General features: G+C 35.9%; 1 protein-coding gene across 8 annotated transcripts in view; it reads right to left on the minus strand.

The window, feature by feature from the left end:
* PPFIA2 (PTPRF interacting protein alpha 2) overlaps positions 1-17,428 on the minus strand; it is a 315,167-nt gene that overhangs the window by 138,922 nt on the left and 158,817 nt on the right. For 6 of the 8 annotated variants that reach the window (XR_009963872.1, XR_009963874.1, XR_009963871.1 and 3 more), the window contains one exon: positions 3,942-4,004. The exons of the other annotated variants lie outside the window; for them this stretch is intronic. Coding sequence is in view for 2 of the 6 variants with exons in the window: in XM_062613845.1 (XP_062469829.1) it covers positions 3,942-4,004 (63 nt within the window). In the remaining 4 variants the exon portion in view is untranslated. The remainder of the gene's footprint in view (positions 1-3,941; positions 4,005-17,428) is intronic. 8 annotated transcript variants of the gene reach the window in all.

Genomic DNA, 17,428 nt, shown 5'->3' on the forward strand with positions numbered 1-17,428 from the left:
AAACAGTATGTAAGAGAAAGGAATATACTACAATAGTATATTAGTGTTGTGTATAATAGCAGTTTCTTCACTTAGCTTCTCTCATGTAAACAATTCATAAGAATAAGAAGTAGAAAAAGGAAAGTTTACGTGGGAATAAAGGTAAACGTTAATGAAGTCTGTGGAGGTGTAAACTTCACAGAGCAACAGCACACAAATTTGTTTTTTTTTAATTTGTGATAAATTGGTAACAAAATTGTAACCTGAAAATCATCATATCTGAGTGATCAATTTCAAATATGTTGCAGTTTCTTCTTGAGCTTCAGGTTTATTGCAAGCTTTGCAGTGTACTTCTATTAAACAAAAAGATATACTGTACACTCTTTATATTTATAAATCTTCTTACAACTGTTATCAATAACATTAAGAGGTGTGACTCAGAATTAATAGAGAATTTTGAAATATTTTCGTATATATCTCTCATGAATGATCTAAGTTTTCTGTACAGTTTTACCATCTCTGTCACTGCTTCTAGATAAGTACTTCTAGAAACAGATTTTAGGTCTGATATAAAGAGCCAGAAAGCCAAATCAAATGAATTTTGCTTTTTTTTTTTTTTTTTTTTTTACTAAATAACTGAGGTTTATAATTAATTACAGCTGTATAATTAATGCCATGTAATTAAATTGCTGAACCAGTGCAATATACACTGACTGATAATTTTATGCTTCTGAGAGCATCCTCCACAGCTATTACTTTTACTAGAGGCAGAAATAAAAAGTTGTAGAATTCACAGTAATTACAAGAAACCAGAAAACATTTCAGAACAATGTAGTCCAGTAATTGAAAAGTTGAAACAGTTTCAGCTGTATATTTGAGAGCCTTAATGCCAGTTATTTAAACTATGGTTCACACAGGTAATTGTGGGTTTGGAATTCAATGGAATAAAATAATTTTTTTTTTCTTGTATATTGCAAAGTACATTGTTATTTTCATTAGCAATTTTTTCTCTAATTAGCATAACAACAATCAGTCATGACATAAAAGTGTATGTGTGAAAAAGTCTAAGGAGCTGGGTTTTATTCAGTAATGAATGGCTACATAAACAGTTTCCAATTATCAGGGAACCAGAGGAATTAGGCGTGAATAAACCCCTTTGCAATTATTCACCAAGTTTTGGATGATCTTTCAGTTACAGTATTTCTCTAAATTGAAGCTCAATCTGCTTTTGCAATTGTTACTGTGCCCTAGGAAGATTTTGTACTAACAGAAGTACTTGTAAAGCAGAACCGCCTTCCCCTACTATCCTCCCTGCAAATGCTGGGTGAAAGGGTGAGTGCAGATTTGCACTCTTCACTTTTGCTTTGTGCATTGGATGGCATGTAGATGTTGGTAGGGATTATATTCTGTCTCTGAACAGGAGTCTTCTGTATCTAATAGGACTTTTGGTCATTATTAATTATATATGTAAAAATCAGGTATAATAAAAATAAATTTAAGGAATTTAAGTATTAAAAATCATTAAAATCATAACATAGACTTTCACTGAGAATTATTTGGAAGTACGCAACAAAAAATACAGTATCTCCTTGTTAAGAGTCTTCAGAGTTAAGAATTTGGTTGTTTGCACCTATTTATAAAGTGAGAATCTAAAATTAGGCCTCATGACTACCTGAGAATGACTTTGGGTATAAGTAAATAATAATGGCAAGAGTATGTTTCACACCCCTTGTGACTGAACTATTTCCCAGAGGAAATCAACAGTAGTTTTCAACATGAAAGTTTTTATTTTAATGAATTTACACTGAAAGTGAAATCTAGCTTTTTTAAGAATGCTTTATAATTCATGGAGAGATATCAGAAGGACCTAGTAAAGTCTAGTCTTTCAACTGATTTGCAAGATTTTTCACTGTTATCCACACAGGAACTTATTTTTTTTTCTAAGTTTCAGCTTTGGAATGATCTTTAATGTCTACTAGGCTAGCTATTGGCCTAACCTACAGCTTAAGTTAAGAGAGGAAGACCCCTCAGTGACAATCTATCTTGAGAGGACAGTCTCTCAAAAGGTATATCTTGTTTTCTTCATTGAAAGTGGCTACATCATGGCTTAATTGAACACCAGGCTTTTAGGAGGCTACAGTCAGGTAAAGCAATTCTTGTCCTAAACGTTATCTCAAATTGTGAAAACAGGGTTTGTATTACTTAATTTTAACCATCTATTAGGAGGGCAATTAAGCCAAGACAGCCTTTTAGGTCCTCTTTTTAGTCAACAGAGAAAGACTGATACCTTCAGAAAACCAACAGGTAAGAATGCATCTACCCTCTACTGTCTCTAGAGTAGAGGCAACAATATTAAATTCAACATTAAACTTTTGACATAAAAATCAGGAGATGGAGTTAGAAGAGCATTTTATGGATTTTAAATTTTATCCCCTTTCTTGTAGAGGTTGATATATTTCTTTTTGGAGAACAAAAATACTTCACATAAGTACAAAGAGAAAAAACAAAACTAAACCCGGGATAATTAAGAACTGTAGTTCATAATGACAGCTCCTGTGATCTCAAAAGGCAAGAGTAAGAACATTTTTGTTCAATGGCAGTTAAGGTAACGATATGGACTTCTAAATCTAAATTTGAAATTCTGTGTTTCACCATGCTTGTCAACTCTGTCATGTTATTAGCTATTACTATCTTCCATTCAAAATGGTACTATATGCAGACTGAAATATTAAAATTGCCTTGGAGAAGTTAAAGTCATATTGAAAACCCAGATGAGATGGGAGATTAATCGTATGTTACATACTGAGCAAACTTTTTTCCTCTGCATAGAAGGAAGTCTGAAAGTGGAATCAAACAGTACAAATGATAGAAAGGAATTTATAATATTGGTCCATTCAAGAAATGTATTCAGAAATTCAATAATGATTCAGATAGATGCATTATCTTCTAGGACTGTAGTGTGAAGAATTTCTCTGTTCCCTTAAAAGCACAAACTTTCCAGAGAAAAAGATTGTTTTAAGATGTTGATTTTTTTTTTTTTTTTTCCAGATAGGGAGGACAAATTTCTTGCCAATATCAATTCACACTATTTTTTCTCTTTGCTATTAGTTATTTTGTCTATATTGTGCTTGTACTTTGCTTATTTGTTCTACCTTAAAAGAACTTAAGGCGATGGAAATGCTTATCCAGAATTCCTCCTACCTATTCCCCTATAAACATGATAATCTTTAGCTGAAAAATAAATTAGCAAACACATTACATGATAGAAAAATAACTTCTATATAATGCAGAGCCACAGTCTTTCCACAGTGGTACATCCCAAATTCTCATTAATGTTTTCCAATTAATGTATAAGAATTCAATTTTGGCCCAAGAACTTTGCATTATCTGAATACTTTTACTAAAACAAGATAAATGACCTATTATACTACAAGTGAATAATTTGCTTCATTCGTTAACAAGATAGATTTCTTAGTCTGCCTTTCCTGAGCAATAGAATTCCTCCCTTCTTCTAAGTCATGAGATATATTTGTTTAAGCAAGAAAAATGAAATTACCTTCCTTCCAAATTTAGTGTTACACATCTTTACATGAAAATCCAATTTAGAATTAGGTTCAGTAGAATAAATATAGCCTCTTATTGCTTTCCTCAGTTTGCTTATTGCTGTTCTACTGATTTCAACTGACAGGAGCATTTTGCTGTGTGGGAAGCAAGGTAAATGCAGAAGGAACTGTGAATATATTAAAATTTTCTTTATTTAGCTGCATCAGAAAAGAATGACAGTAAGTCAGTAATTTTGATGGAGTGAGACCTCACTTGTAGTACAATATTCATTGACCCTGAAACATATAATATGAAGTAATCTTGAGATGCACAAGCTTCTGTGGGTAACAAAAGATGAAAATTACATTAGAAGGCTTTGCATTTAAATTACACAAAAATCCAAGATATTTTGAACATACATTAGGGCAGGATATGGTCCTTTGAATGTTATTCTCAATGCTCGTACCAGCAGCAACCGTCATCTGAAAAAGGGGGCAACAGAGATTCTGCTGAATGGAACACAGTTTTATACAGTGCTACAGTATATTTAAATTACACCATGTTAACAAGATGAATGTCGTTATCATTCAAGCGAGCTGATCTAAGAGAAGAAAAATGTGGCTCAACTGAAATTCACAAAAAAATTGAAAGTATTGTTACATCTCCTGGCTCATGAGGTGTTGAGTAAATAAGCAAATAGTAAGTCACTTCAGTGCTCTGCAGTGCACTGCAGGAGTGAACTCTGAAGCACTGTCAAAAAGTCAGATAACTATGGAGAAATAATCATACCTCTACGGCTAACTTTAATATGAAGTTTCTACATAAGGCAAGAGGTTTACCTGTTTGTGAGGCTTGAAAAAAAGAAAGATCTACTCCCCAAATTAAAATAATTTATGGAAAGACACAAAAAGAAGCCCCTTCAGCTATTTGAAGAATATACATTAGCATTGAATGTTATTTTTACACCTTTTTAATGTCTTCTTAATTTAGTATTGCAGAGTCCAACATGTAAAAACCTTCTTCAGAAAGACGCTGACTACTGGGCAATCTGACCAGACGACAATTCTTCAGATCACATTTACTTCAGAGGAAATTAATATCAGAAATTTTCAACAATTTCTAGAAGTATTTTTTTAAACCTCTGATTCAATGTATTGTGACTGCCATTTAAAACATCTCCAACAAACCAAAGAAAGAAACCCAAAACAGTTCTAGACTAGACCTCCAAACAACGATTTTTTTCCATTGTTGTGAGCATATGTAACAATACATACAATGTTCATGCTAATTATAGTTGAGCGTCATCATCTCTCAAAGTAAGTATTGACCTACACTTTATTTCTATGACTATTTACCAACTCAATTCAGTAAACACGGTATTCAGAACTGACAAAAAGACAGTACTTTTGCATTCAAGTATTTTTAATAACACAATATGACATTTGGAAAACACAACATAATGCAAGATGTGTTTTATAATGACTTTACTATTATAATTTATGAGGAAGTTAAGCCTGACTGTATATTAATACTGACTTTTGCAGTAAACTAAAATGTGCACCTTAACAATATCTTTGATAATAGCCACATGCATGTATCGATGTTTGACTATCTACAAACCACATATTGCCAATGATGTTCATTCTGTGATTTATAAGAGTTTTAAAATATTTGAAACAGTTTTAACTTGCAGTGTTTTACAGGAGAATTATGCTGCTAGTGGTAACAAAAAAGAATAAATCTTGAATTTTAAGCAAACTCTCCATGTATGCTGCCAAGTTCTTAACTTCCTTCTGTAAGATTTCCCTTCTTCATATTTACCACCCTAAATATTTGAAAATGTTTTTATAATGCTTTTTTATTGTCTTTTTTTTCTTTTTTTAAGGCAATTTCACTTCATAAAGAGCAGCTACTTTTGAAAAGAACATGTCCCTGCAAATCAGCTTCATGGTCAATTCAGGTATCATATTTAGACATATCTTTTAACACCACTGTTGTTCCATAATTTCGTAAGGGAAAAACAGCCCACATTACGTCAGCAAGATAAGGTTCACAATAAACAATATCTCATCATAAGAAAACATACATATTATAAACATTCACTATAAACATTCATTATTTCAGTCTCACATCTTTATTTAACAATGGTTTAATGCTTATTAAATTTAATCTCAATGTTTATACATATACAACTACTGATAAGGGGTTAAAAAAATAATGTGTAAATATTTTTCACATTGTTGCATATCTTTAAATTTACTTATCAGAAAACATTTTGTGTGAGATATAATTTTGCATTTTTGTGTGAAAAGGTAGATCTACTGTATACTTTTGACTGCTGCATCTGAGCTCTGTTAACTAATTCATTTCTGTCTGTTATTCATCACTGTTCAAAGCAATATCCTCTGGGTAACTTTAGCCTAATCTTGTAAACAGTTTCCTCTCCTCTTTCCTCTTGTAAAACTGTGACTAAAAGTTTTTTGATGAAAAGTATAAAATGAACAGTGTTGAATTCTAGCAGCTAATAGGTTTAAGGACCAGTATTTTGACTCTTCAGGCCACTATGGGAAACTTTACATAACTGGAAATGTGTGATCCCTGGTATTTCAAGGCAATAAGACTATTTCCTTATAGCCATGGTAATTTCCTATCTACCCAGACTCATAGTACCTAAAATATCAAGTGTACGAGAAAAGAAATGAAAGAAATTGATTCAATAAAAAGTATAAAATTTGTGCATTAATTCTAAAATTGTTTGTCTTCAAACTATGCAAGTTAAGACAAAAACATCATATTGTCATGAAGATTTTACTGACAATCATTTGAGATACAAAACCCACGAATGAGTTATCCAGTGTAAGTAATGCAGCAATTCCCATCTCATGCATCTTGATAGAATATTTATTCCATTCATGAATGCGTCTAATATTCTAGCATCTACTTAATACTTTGTACCCTAGTAACTGTCACCTATTGGAAGCTGTCTATTAGAGTTTTGTCTTTCTCCTATAGAAAATGCATCAGCATTAAAGCTTATCAGAGGAAAGAAATAGGGTCAACAGAGATAAAAATATCTGAAAATTAAGCTCTAGAACTATATTTTTGCCTGGGATGAGCACTTCAGCTACTATTTGCTGTGAAATACGTGCACAGGGGTAGATTCTCAATCTGTATCCTAAATGACAGACCCAGAAGTGTTTCCAGGCTTCTTCTCTTCTATCTTTTGTGTTTCCACAAGGAAAAGACTTGTGTGAGGCTGTGGCACATCTGAAAACATTTTCAGAAAATTCATCACCCACAAACAGCCCCCAGGCTATACCTCCTGGCGTTTCCAAGACAGAGTCAGACAACAATCACAAATAACGGCCCACATAGGCAGAAAACTGGCCTGCATTTCATAATTAGATGGAAATAGTGACAAAGGATAAATGAGACTACAATTTCAAGCTTCTGTGGAAGCACTAAATTAAACAAAGTTTTAACTAATTCTGTAAATTAATCTTAGGAAGTCCCCAGTCAAAGCTCTGGTAAAGCAGGAGCTCTCTCGCTCTTAGTTATGATATCAGCACTACAGCACTAATTTCAAGGCTATTTCCAAAATAAGGACATGAATAAAAAAGAAAGCCAGGTTTTATAATCAGTGGTATCCAAAGCTGCTGGCAAATTCAAAGATATTCACTGAATAAATCTAATTTATTGATATATTGAAGAAATCAGTGCAGAACCTCCCTTAATTCTTTGACTTCTATGATACAGGTAACTGACAAGTGGAACATACTTATAAGAAAAATAATTATTAGCCTGCTATCACAAAAAAGAAACTCTCCCTCAGAGCAATATTTTATGTTTCTTGACAAGAATTTTGTGGTGAGCAGTCTTATATCACTTCCCACATTCCAAAATGATTTTTAGGTGTTTTAGTCTACTCAGTATAGGAAAGTGGCTTCAGTTGAGCCTACCCTGAAGTGTAGCTGGTTCCATGTAGTATCTCATACATCTCACATGACTACTCCAACAACCAGTATCTTCAACTCAAGTTGCTTCTTCCATGGAAATTCATAGTTATTCCTGAAAAATTAGTTTGACCTCTTAACATGTCATCTAAATGAAACAAAACTCTCTAATTTCTTTTAATGTTTGTACTAGAAAACAATGTGAGATTTCTTTTATTTTTCCCCTAAAAAAATCCAACAAACCCATCACCAACAACACTTTCACTAAATCTAATGCTTTATATTGCCCCATCTTACTATCAGCTGCCCTTAGTATAACACAGTTGTCTTCGTGAGGGGCCTCTTATCTGAAGATATCATCTGGTTCTGTGCAGAAAGGGATCTTTTATTGTTGAAACAAAACATACATAATTTATTTTTCTTTCTCCATTTAAAAAAATCCCAAACCATTTAAGAGATGATCCTTGTTCTTTAATTATACTTTCTCATTCAGTTAAATACTCAGTTACATGTAATGACATTGTAAATATCGAACTAAATGAATGGTCCTAAATTATCAACTTAGGACTTTTAACTCAATAAAGTTAGAAATGTCTATGCTCTTAAGTCAAGGAAATAAAAAAAAATCTTTTTATAGCCAGAATTGGTATGCCTCTCCATTTGTGTATACCTGTAAATATACAATAATTTTGTATATATAGGATATGATATATACAAAGAACTATCTAAGGACATTTAGCATGGAGAAGGCTGAAGGGAGACTTTACTGTGTTCTTTCAATACTTAGAGGGAGCTTGTAAGAGAGATGAAAACAGATGTTTTACAAGGGCATGTAGTGATAGGAAAAGGGGTAATGGTTTTAAACTAAAAAAGAGCAGATTCAGACTACATGTAAGGAAGAAATTTTTCACAGTGGGGGTGGTGAAGTGCTAGAACAGGTTGCCCAGACTGGTGGTAGGTGCCCCACCCCTGGAAACATTTAAGGTCAAGATGGATAGGCTCCTGAGTAACATGATCTAGTCGACGAGGCCCCTGCCCATTGCAGGCGGGTTGGACTAGATGACCTTTAAGGTCCCTTCCAACCCAAACTATTCTATGATTCTAAGACTTGATATATGTTGTACATATATGCACAGTATACATAATAGTATATATACTATACATTATATGCTTGATGATATCCTGCAGAAAAAAAATGTAAAAAGAAGTAACAAAACCTACTCTACAACCATCTACATCAACAGGACCTCTCTGGTGTGTACACTGACCTATACACACTTGACTTTGTTCATGGGAGTATTCCCATTGAGCTACAGAGAACTTGATATCATTGCAGAATTAAACTTACATATAAAAATTTGCAAGATCAAGCCCTAATACCTAATATACAGGAAGACAGACCTTGCAGTCTGTATAGTAATCTTCCCCCAGTACTGTATAGTACCTTCCCCCATGGTGATACAAGGTAAGATAACGCATCATTAAGTGAGCATGTTAAAGAGATAATAAGATTGATATTTGTTTATCTGCATCACAGTGACTGAGCAGTCTAATTATACTCTGATTATTCATTTTTAAAATCTCTACAAGATGCGAACGCAGAAAATCACCATTGTTAAAATAAGCTCTTACATTTACACTACAAAATATTGATTTAAATGTATTGAACTTAGGAGAAATTTATTACAGCAACTAAAGATTTAGAACAGTGATCAAAGAAGCAGAGTTTGATTTCATATAGCCATTAAAATATCTCAAATCATGCTTCTGTGTTGTACCAAGGCACGGAAATAATTCAGGCATATATTTTGCCGTTAAAAATTTTGCTAATAAAAGAAGTCTAGAAAGGAACTGCCTGAATAGTTCTTAGTCAAAACTGAAAAATATTTCTTCACCTAATTGCCAGAAATTCCTTTGCATAAAGCCTTTTCAGACTGCAGTATTTTTTTCATTACAAGTGCACAAAAGAAAGGGTATGCTCATTTGATATCATGTAAAAATATGAAACTGTATGAGCATGTTGGAATGTTATGCTGTCTTTTAAAGTAGATCTGTGGAAATCATGCTAAATACTCTTTTGCTCTTTCTCATGAAGACTCTATTTACATTCCAGGTTCGTTCCAAGTCATTTTATCAAGGATTAGTACTGAAAAAGAAGGAAAACAAGGCAAAGTAATGAAGGAAAGGAAGAAAAGAAAAAAAGAAGGAAAGGAAAAAGTAAGAAAATGGAAAAAAAAAAACAACCAAACCACCAACCCAATACATCTATAGTGTTTTTCTGCACTCCCTGAAATCCTGCTCCTCTAATCACCCAGCAACCAGACCTGTACCCAGGTTGTAGTAGTAATCTCTCATCACCAGACAGAGGGACTGTAGGGAAGGAAGATACAGCAGTTCACACATGCCTGCATACTGCTCTGCATTAAGGCAAATGTAGTTTAGAAAGGTGCGTTGAGAATGATGCACATGGTCCCAGGTGATCAGACCTCTGACAGATCTGGATTAGACAGAGCTCAAATGCACCAGAGGAGTCTATACAGGTTTCAGAAACCACATGAGTCTTGTGGGAGATAGAAATCTTAAAAACTGGACATGGATCACAGGCACTATTAGAGCTTTGTCAAAGGCAAAATGAAGCCCAACTCCTGGAAAGATGATCAAAATAAAATGAAACACGCTCTAATTCTTGCAATCTCATTTTTATTGTATGACTACAGCAGACAGCAAAGCCAAAAGTATGCCTAAATCATTTTCAACAACAGCGTACTGCTTTGATTGCCCCACAAGTCAGATGAAGCCTCTTCAAAATCTGTTCCTCTTCCAATCCTCAAATTCAGCACATCGAGTTTCCTGCAAACAATTTGTCCTCTGATCTGGAAGCAGAATGAGGCAGAAGAAAACATGCTCTTGGATGAGTGCTGAATGCCGCCACCTTCTTGAACTACTGAAAGATATTCTGCTCTGCCCGGCTATGGAGGAGTCTGGGATATAGCTATTCTATATAAATGTGAGCAAACAAAATGGAGCAACCAGTACAAGCTCCCACGTACATTAGGGAGGCCCAGGAGGGTATACCTCAGCTTTTGATTGACATTTGCAAGGAGAAAGATGGTAAGGGATAAAGGACAGAAGCCTTAATTCAGGCTTGTGATCACACCAATCTCCCCAGCGCTCGTTTTTCATGCCCTTATCAGGGTACTTTAGGCTGCAGACTAAAGTATTCAGGTTCACAACATTTTATGTCATTTATTAAGTATATATTTTCAGGGAGAATATATCATAGAGGCTAAATGAAGTTTTTGGTTGGGTTTTGTTGTGGTGTTTTGTTGGTGTTTTTTTTTTGTAATTTTCCTGTAACAGAACAGCTAAAAATAAATCTTATGGGATGAATGTGTGTAATGATAATTAAAAGCTTGAAAGACAGTCTTGAGAAATTTTGCAGCTAAGCACTCTCACTAGGTAAGAGGTGAATGTTTTTTGCCTGAAGAAGCCAATCAGTACTTGTACTTTTGATTTAAGCTCTGTGTTATCTGTTTGTGTAATTTATGCTATGCCCAATCAGTTCAGATATCCTCACCAAACCAAATCATCAAAATATAGACTATTTGGACCAATTACAAACTGGTCCTTGTTCTGGGTTCAGCAGTAGCAGTCATTTTTCTCCTTCTTAGTAGCTGATGCAGTGCTGTGTTTTTGACTTTCAGCCTGGGAAGAGCGCTGATAACACCAATGTTTTTAGTTATTGCTCAGCAATGTTTACTCTGACCAAGGACTTTCTGAGTCTCATGCTCTGCCAGGGAGGAGGGGAAGCTGGGAGGAAGCAGAGACAGGACACCTGACCCAAACTAGCCAAAGAGGTATTCCATACCACAGCACGTCATGCCAGGGATGTAAACTGAGTTACCCAGAAGGCCTAGTTCACTGCGGGGTGGGATGAGGTATCGGTCGGCGGGTGGTGAAATGTTGTATTCTCTTCCCTTGTTATTTCCGTTACCATTATTATCATTGGTGGTAGCAGCAGTGGTTTGTGTTATACCTTAGTTACTGGGCTGTTCTTATCTCAACCCATGGGAGTTGCATTCTTTTTGATTCTCCCCCCCATCCCTCCGGGAGCAGAGGGAGGTAAAGAAGGGGGGGAGTGAGAGAGCGACTGCATGGCTGATTTACGGCTGACTGGGTTTAAACCATGACATAATTCAAAAGTGTCCTTGTTTCAGCTGTAACAGTTATTTTTCTCCTTAGTAGCTGGTGCAGTGCTGTGTTTTCGCTTTAGTCTGAGAACAGTGCTGATAGCACACCAATGTTTTAGCTGTTGGTAAGTAGTGCTTACATTGAGCAAGGACTTTTCAGTCTCATGATCTGCCAGTGAGGGAGGGCACAACAAGCCAGGAGGAAGCAGTGACAGGACACCTGACCCAAACTAGCCAAAGGGGTATTCCATACCACAGCATGTCATGACCAGTATATAAACTGGGGGGAGTTACCCAGAAGGCCCAGAACTCTGCTTGGGCCAGGCTGGGTATCAGTTGGCAAGTTGTGAGCAATTGTACTGTGAATCGTGTTTATTGTTTTTTCTCCCTTCCCCTCTACCTTTATATTCTCTTCCCTTGTTATTTCCCTTATCATTATTATTATTGGTGGTAGCAGCAGTGATTTGTGTTATACCTTAGTTACTGGACTGTTCTTATCTCAACCCATGGGAGTTACATTCTTTCGATTCTCCTCCCCATCCCTCTGGGAGCAGGGGTGGGGAAGAAGTGGGGGGAGTGAGCGTCTGCATGGTTCTGAGTTACCAGCTGGACTTAAACCATGACAAGAAGCAGTCTTCAAGATAAGCCTATCTGGAAATTGTAATCATAGACAGCTAAGCTTCAGTAATAGGTTCTCTTTCATATCCTTCATATTAAAAAAAGAGCTGTAACAATATCTTGTATTAATTGGGAACTTCCTACTGTACACACTCTCCAAGTCATTGCCTGCTTTGTGACACGTGAGTTTGTACTGTCTATACTATGTTGGTTAATGGATGCCCAATATGCCAGACTTTAAATGCAGACCAATGTTGCCTCCTAGAAAATATAAAAGAAGGCATATCAGGTAATGAGAATTTCCCTCTTCAGACAGTGGAAAACTACTGTTTATTCCTCTTACAAAGGAAAAGAGGGATGTCTTCCTTGAACATGGTGCAGGATGAAAAAGAAAATGACAGAGTCCATCTGCTGTGGTCAGGGAAGCCAGTCATGAAGGACTGCCCATACTTCCACCACACTGCTGTGTTCAGCACAGCTGTGTCAAAAGACCTGCACAAACCTAGAGTGAGTTAGTGGAGAAAACTGCTTCAGCCACTACAGGGACAAAACAGGAGTGAGGTTGACTTTGACTCTGCATCCCCCATCCAGACTGCAACACAGCTCAAGGATGTGAGATATAGGTAAGGAAACATCTAACACTTCTTAGATGTTTCATTAAATTTTGAGTATGAAGGATGTGGATGTTAGTAGACTAAAATATAATATTGAGTGTATAACTGAAAGTTGCCTTTGAAATGTAAAGTTACCAGCCTCTTAAACAAGAAGATTCAAGTCTGAGATGTCATCACATCATTGGTAATTTCTACTAAGACAAACATTTTTGAATATTATCTGAGAAAACACTGTATGAAAAGGATTTTAAAGAACATATACTTTCTTTCCTCTCCCCATATTTGATTTAAATATGTTTTTGAAAGGTATTCACAACAAGGGAAGTGCTTCTTTTAATTTATGACAATTTCTCCTTTGGCATTTGGCTATATAGAATTACACAGTCACAGAATTGTTTGGGTTGGAAAGGACCTTAAGATCATCTAGTTCCAACCCCCCTGCCATGGACAGGGATGCCTCACACTAGACCATGTTGCCCAAGGTTCTGTCCAACCTGGTCTTGAACAGTCAGGGATGGATCGTTTACCACTTCTTTGGGCAGCCTGTTCCAGTGCCTCACCACCCTCACAGTAAAGAACTTCTTCCTTATACCCAATCTAAACTTGCCCTGTTTAAGTTTTAACCTGTTACCTCTTGTCCTGTCACTACATTCCCTAATGAAGAGTCCCTCCCCAGCATCCCTATAGGCCCCCTTCAGATACTGGAAGGCTGCTATGAGGTCTCCACGCAGCCTTCTCTTCTCCAGGCTGAACAGCCCCAACTTTCTCAGCCTGTCTTCATACCGGAGGTGCTCCAGTCCCCTGATCAACCTCGTGCCCCCCTCTGGACTTGTTCCAACAGATCCATGTCCTTACGCTGAGGACACCAGAACTGCAAACAGTACTCCGAGTGAGGTCTCACGAGAGCAGAATAGAATATAGTGATTAAGAGATTTTATTTCTGCTCTCTTTCTTTGGAGAATAGAAAAATCTGTGGGTTTAAAAATATAGAGTTGGAGAAAGTTAAAGAGGAAAATAAAAAGTACATAAAACCCACTCTCTTCTGCCTGATAATGCAAGAGAAAGAAGATTCATTGATTGAAACTCTGCCTATTCTAATTGCAGCAACAATAGATCTGCTGAGATTATCACTGTAAATACTAGAGCCCACAAAAATAATTTAATATTCTATTTCTATTTTTAGAAGTATCACTTTTATAAATATAACCTCATTCTATAAGACTAGCAAATACAGCTAACACTGTTCCACACTGATTTTTCTCATAGACTATCACCTCAGAGAAAAACATATACAGATACATAGATATCTGCAGTTTGCAGTGTTTTTGTTGAACTGTTCTTAGTTTGGTGGTTTGTTTTAAATGTTCATCCTTCTAGAAAAGACATTGCTGAAAAAATGTAGCTTGCTTTTGAATATACAAATGGGACAGGCATATGACAGTTTAATTCCTCGGAGATATAATGCTACTCTCTTGATCCATCTTCTAAGCAATCTGGCTCTCTCCCTCCCTGTCTCACTGATGACTGTATAACATTCTGCAGGTCCTGAATAGGTCAGGGCCATCACATGCATTCCTGCTGTCTTAGAGAAATAATTAAAGTAATTTATATTATAATTTGCCACCATGTTTGCTAGGCACTGTGAAGTATAACTCTGAGAATTTTTCTTCTCTGAAAAAAGGCAAAAGGCACCATGTCACGTGTGTATAAACAAAGTACATGTGGGATACATGTACACTGGTTGGATGTACTTTGCTGGTTTTGATTTATTTGCTTTTCCTGGTAAATATAAGAGCCTAAGTCACAGACTTCAGCAACAGCATTTTTTTTTGCATTTGAAGATACCCCCCCCCCCCCCCCCCAGTCCTTTGAGATACCAAAAGACAAGCAAACAAATACAGAGCAGTGCAGTGATGTATTAATAATTTACAAACAGTTTCAGGGACTGAGGCTGCTTATTATGCTGCCAAGCAGCAGCAAAGACAAATTAACAAGAACTGTACCTTTTTCTCAGTTGTCACCCTTTGGGCAACAGCCAGATGTCAAAAATCAGTTTAGCTTCACATTAGAATCAACGAAACAGAATTGTTTAGGTTGGAAGAGCTTTAAAATCATTGAGCCCAACCACTGATCCAACACCACCAAGTCCACCACTACATCATGTCGCTCAGTGTCACATCTGCATGTCCTTTGAATGCTCCAGGGATGGCAACTCAACCACTTCCCTGGGCAACCTGTTCCAGTGCTTGACGACCCTTTAGGTAAGGAAATTTTTCCTAATACCCAAACTAAACCCTCCCTGATGCAAGTTAAGGCTGTTTCCTCTTGTCCTATCACGTGTTACCTGGGAGGAGATTTTAACACCCACTTCACTACAACCTCCTTTCAGGCAGTTGTAGAGAGCAATAAGGTCTCTCCTGGGCCTCCTTTTCTCCAGGCCAAACAAACCAAACACAAAAAACCTACACAATCAAAATAAAAATAAAATTAATCTGACCTGTGCAGGATATATTTTAGGATGAATTGTACATGAAACTGATTATTCCTCTCCATTAACTATAGCTCAAATGTAGATTTCTAAATTTGATAACTCGGCGACGTAGGAAAGGGAGATTACTCAATTTTCTCAAAGCTTTCATGAAAAGCATTATGAGGAAAAGCACGTTCAAAAATTAAATTAAATTCTAATTGTAAAGAAAAGAACTGAAACACTTTTGATTTAAATTAAACATGAACTTTTCAGGTGAAGACCAGCAGACTGAGGATTGCATGTCTTTATGTATTAAAACAGCACATTGAGTCACAAAAGCATTTTAAAACTATTTTCAACTGTCATTTTTGACACTGGTTTATAACTCAGCATTGCACTGAAAGCCCAAATCTGAAATGCTCCAAGAAAAACATAAGCACAGGGAACTTTTTTTAAGCTGTTTATTTTTTCCTCATTTAACATTCCCTGCAGCTGCTTGGAGGACAAATCAGACCAAATTTCTTACCAGATGATGTTCAGGGACCTATGTCTTTATAATGAAAATGAACAGAAACACGTTGAAAATTTGTTGGAAATAATGACAAAGGTGCTTAAGTGCGTGTACACCAGGAGACCTGAAGAAAGTGAGCAAGAGTGCACATGTCCAAGAGCCCAGTTTCCTTTGCTATGTTTCTACAAGTCCCTGATGTTGTAGCAGTGACCAAGGAGTGGTCCAGGAAAGAAAAAGTTTCCTGATACCTATGATCTTGCTCCTCTGCATAGAGCCTTTCTACCTAGATAAGCACCAGGACTTTAAAGTATAACAATAATTATTATGCCCATGTAAAAATGAGACTATAGGACTACTTAAAGAGATAAATTCAAGAGCACACACTTCAGTGACTACAACGAAAAGAATATAATAAAAAGAGTAAAACATTACACTGGCAACACTTACTCAAACAGCCAAAGAATTAGCATCAAAGCATCACTGAATAAGTATAGGGTATATTTTTTCTTAAGTTCACCAACACAGTGACATGAATGACTGTAGATCCAAACAATCTTTTTGAGTACATCATAAATGCAGACATAGACAAATACATACATAAAAAATACAGAATCTAGTTTGCAAAGCAGAGGTATTTTGTTGATTAGCATAAAATCCAAATTTAGACCATGAATGTCTAACAACACTAATGGCATTTAGTAATTTTAATAAAAAATAGACCATAATAGTGGAACGTTATTTTGGGGCTAGAAAAAAAGAAAAACAGCCTGCCAGTATTTTTTTTTATCAAAATTTTAAATCATATTGTCACTAGAAAGTTGGCAGCTGTAACAACCTAGTAAATTATCATATGATTATATATGAATGTTATGTGTACTTCAAGTGTTATTTTCATAAACTAAAAATAATGTATAAATCATAGCCAGAAAAAGAAAAGAAAGATATGAACTAACAGCCCCCCTGAAGAAGAATACCTATAAAACACATAGTAATGTAATGAAAATATAATTAATATATTAGCTTTGTTAATATGGCAAGTTTTCTAACAGCTGGGAAAGGGCAGATCAAAATACTCTGGCCAGTTAAAAGATCAGTCTGACAGAGAAGTGGAGAGAGCACAGATCAGTAAAGGGCAGCTATGATCCAGAATGTGTATCAAGAAGGCTGAAATTGAATTATCTAAATGAAATATAATTCACAGTACTTCAAGTTGAAAGCACCTGTGAGTGAATAAAGCAGGTACCTTCTAAGGTGATTTTTAACATCTGAGTGAATTGCCTAAAGGTGAGTGGTTTAAATATAGCACAGTTCTCTCAGCCAGAAAGCTGCCACTTTGTTTCCTAAGGAACACCAAGTTTAGACAAGGCATTCTGTTATTTAATCCCATCTTTCTTGGCAAAATACAGTACTTTGCTTTGAAAAGCTATTTCCTCACCATTGCTGCGTCACTACTGCTCACAGGCAAGCATGGGAAAGGAAAATTTCAGCAGGTGCCAGATACATTGGATTTTCTGCTTGGCTAAAGATTACCCCATCTCTGTCAGAGGAAA

Source organism: Pezoporus occidentalis, unplaced genomic scaffold, assembly GCF_034315485.1.
Source record: "Pezoporus occidentalis ecotype Australia unplaced genomic scaffold, CSIRO_AGI_Poc_V1 ctg17, whole genome shotgun sequence".
Lineage (NCBI taxonomy): Eukaryota > Metazoa > Chordata > Aves > Psittaciformes > Psittacidae > Pezoporus > Pezoporus occidentalis.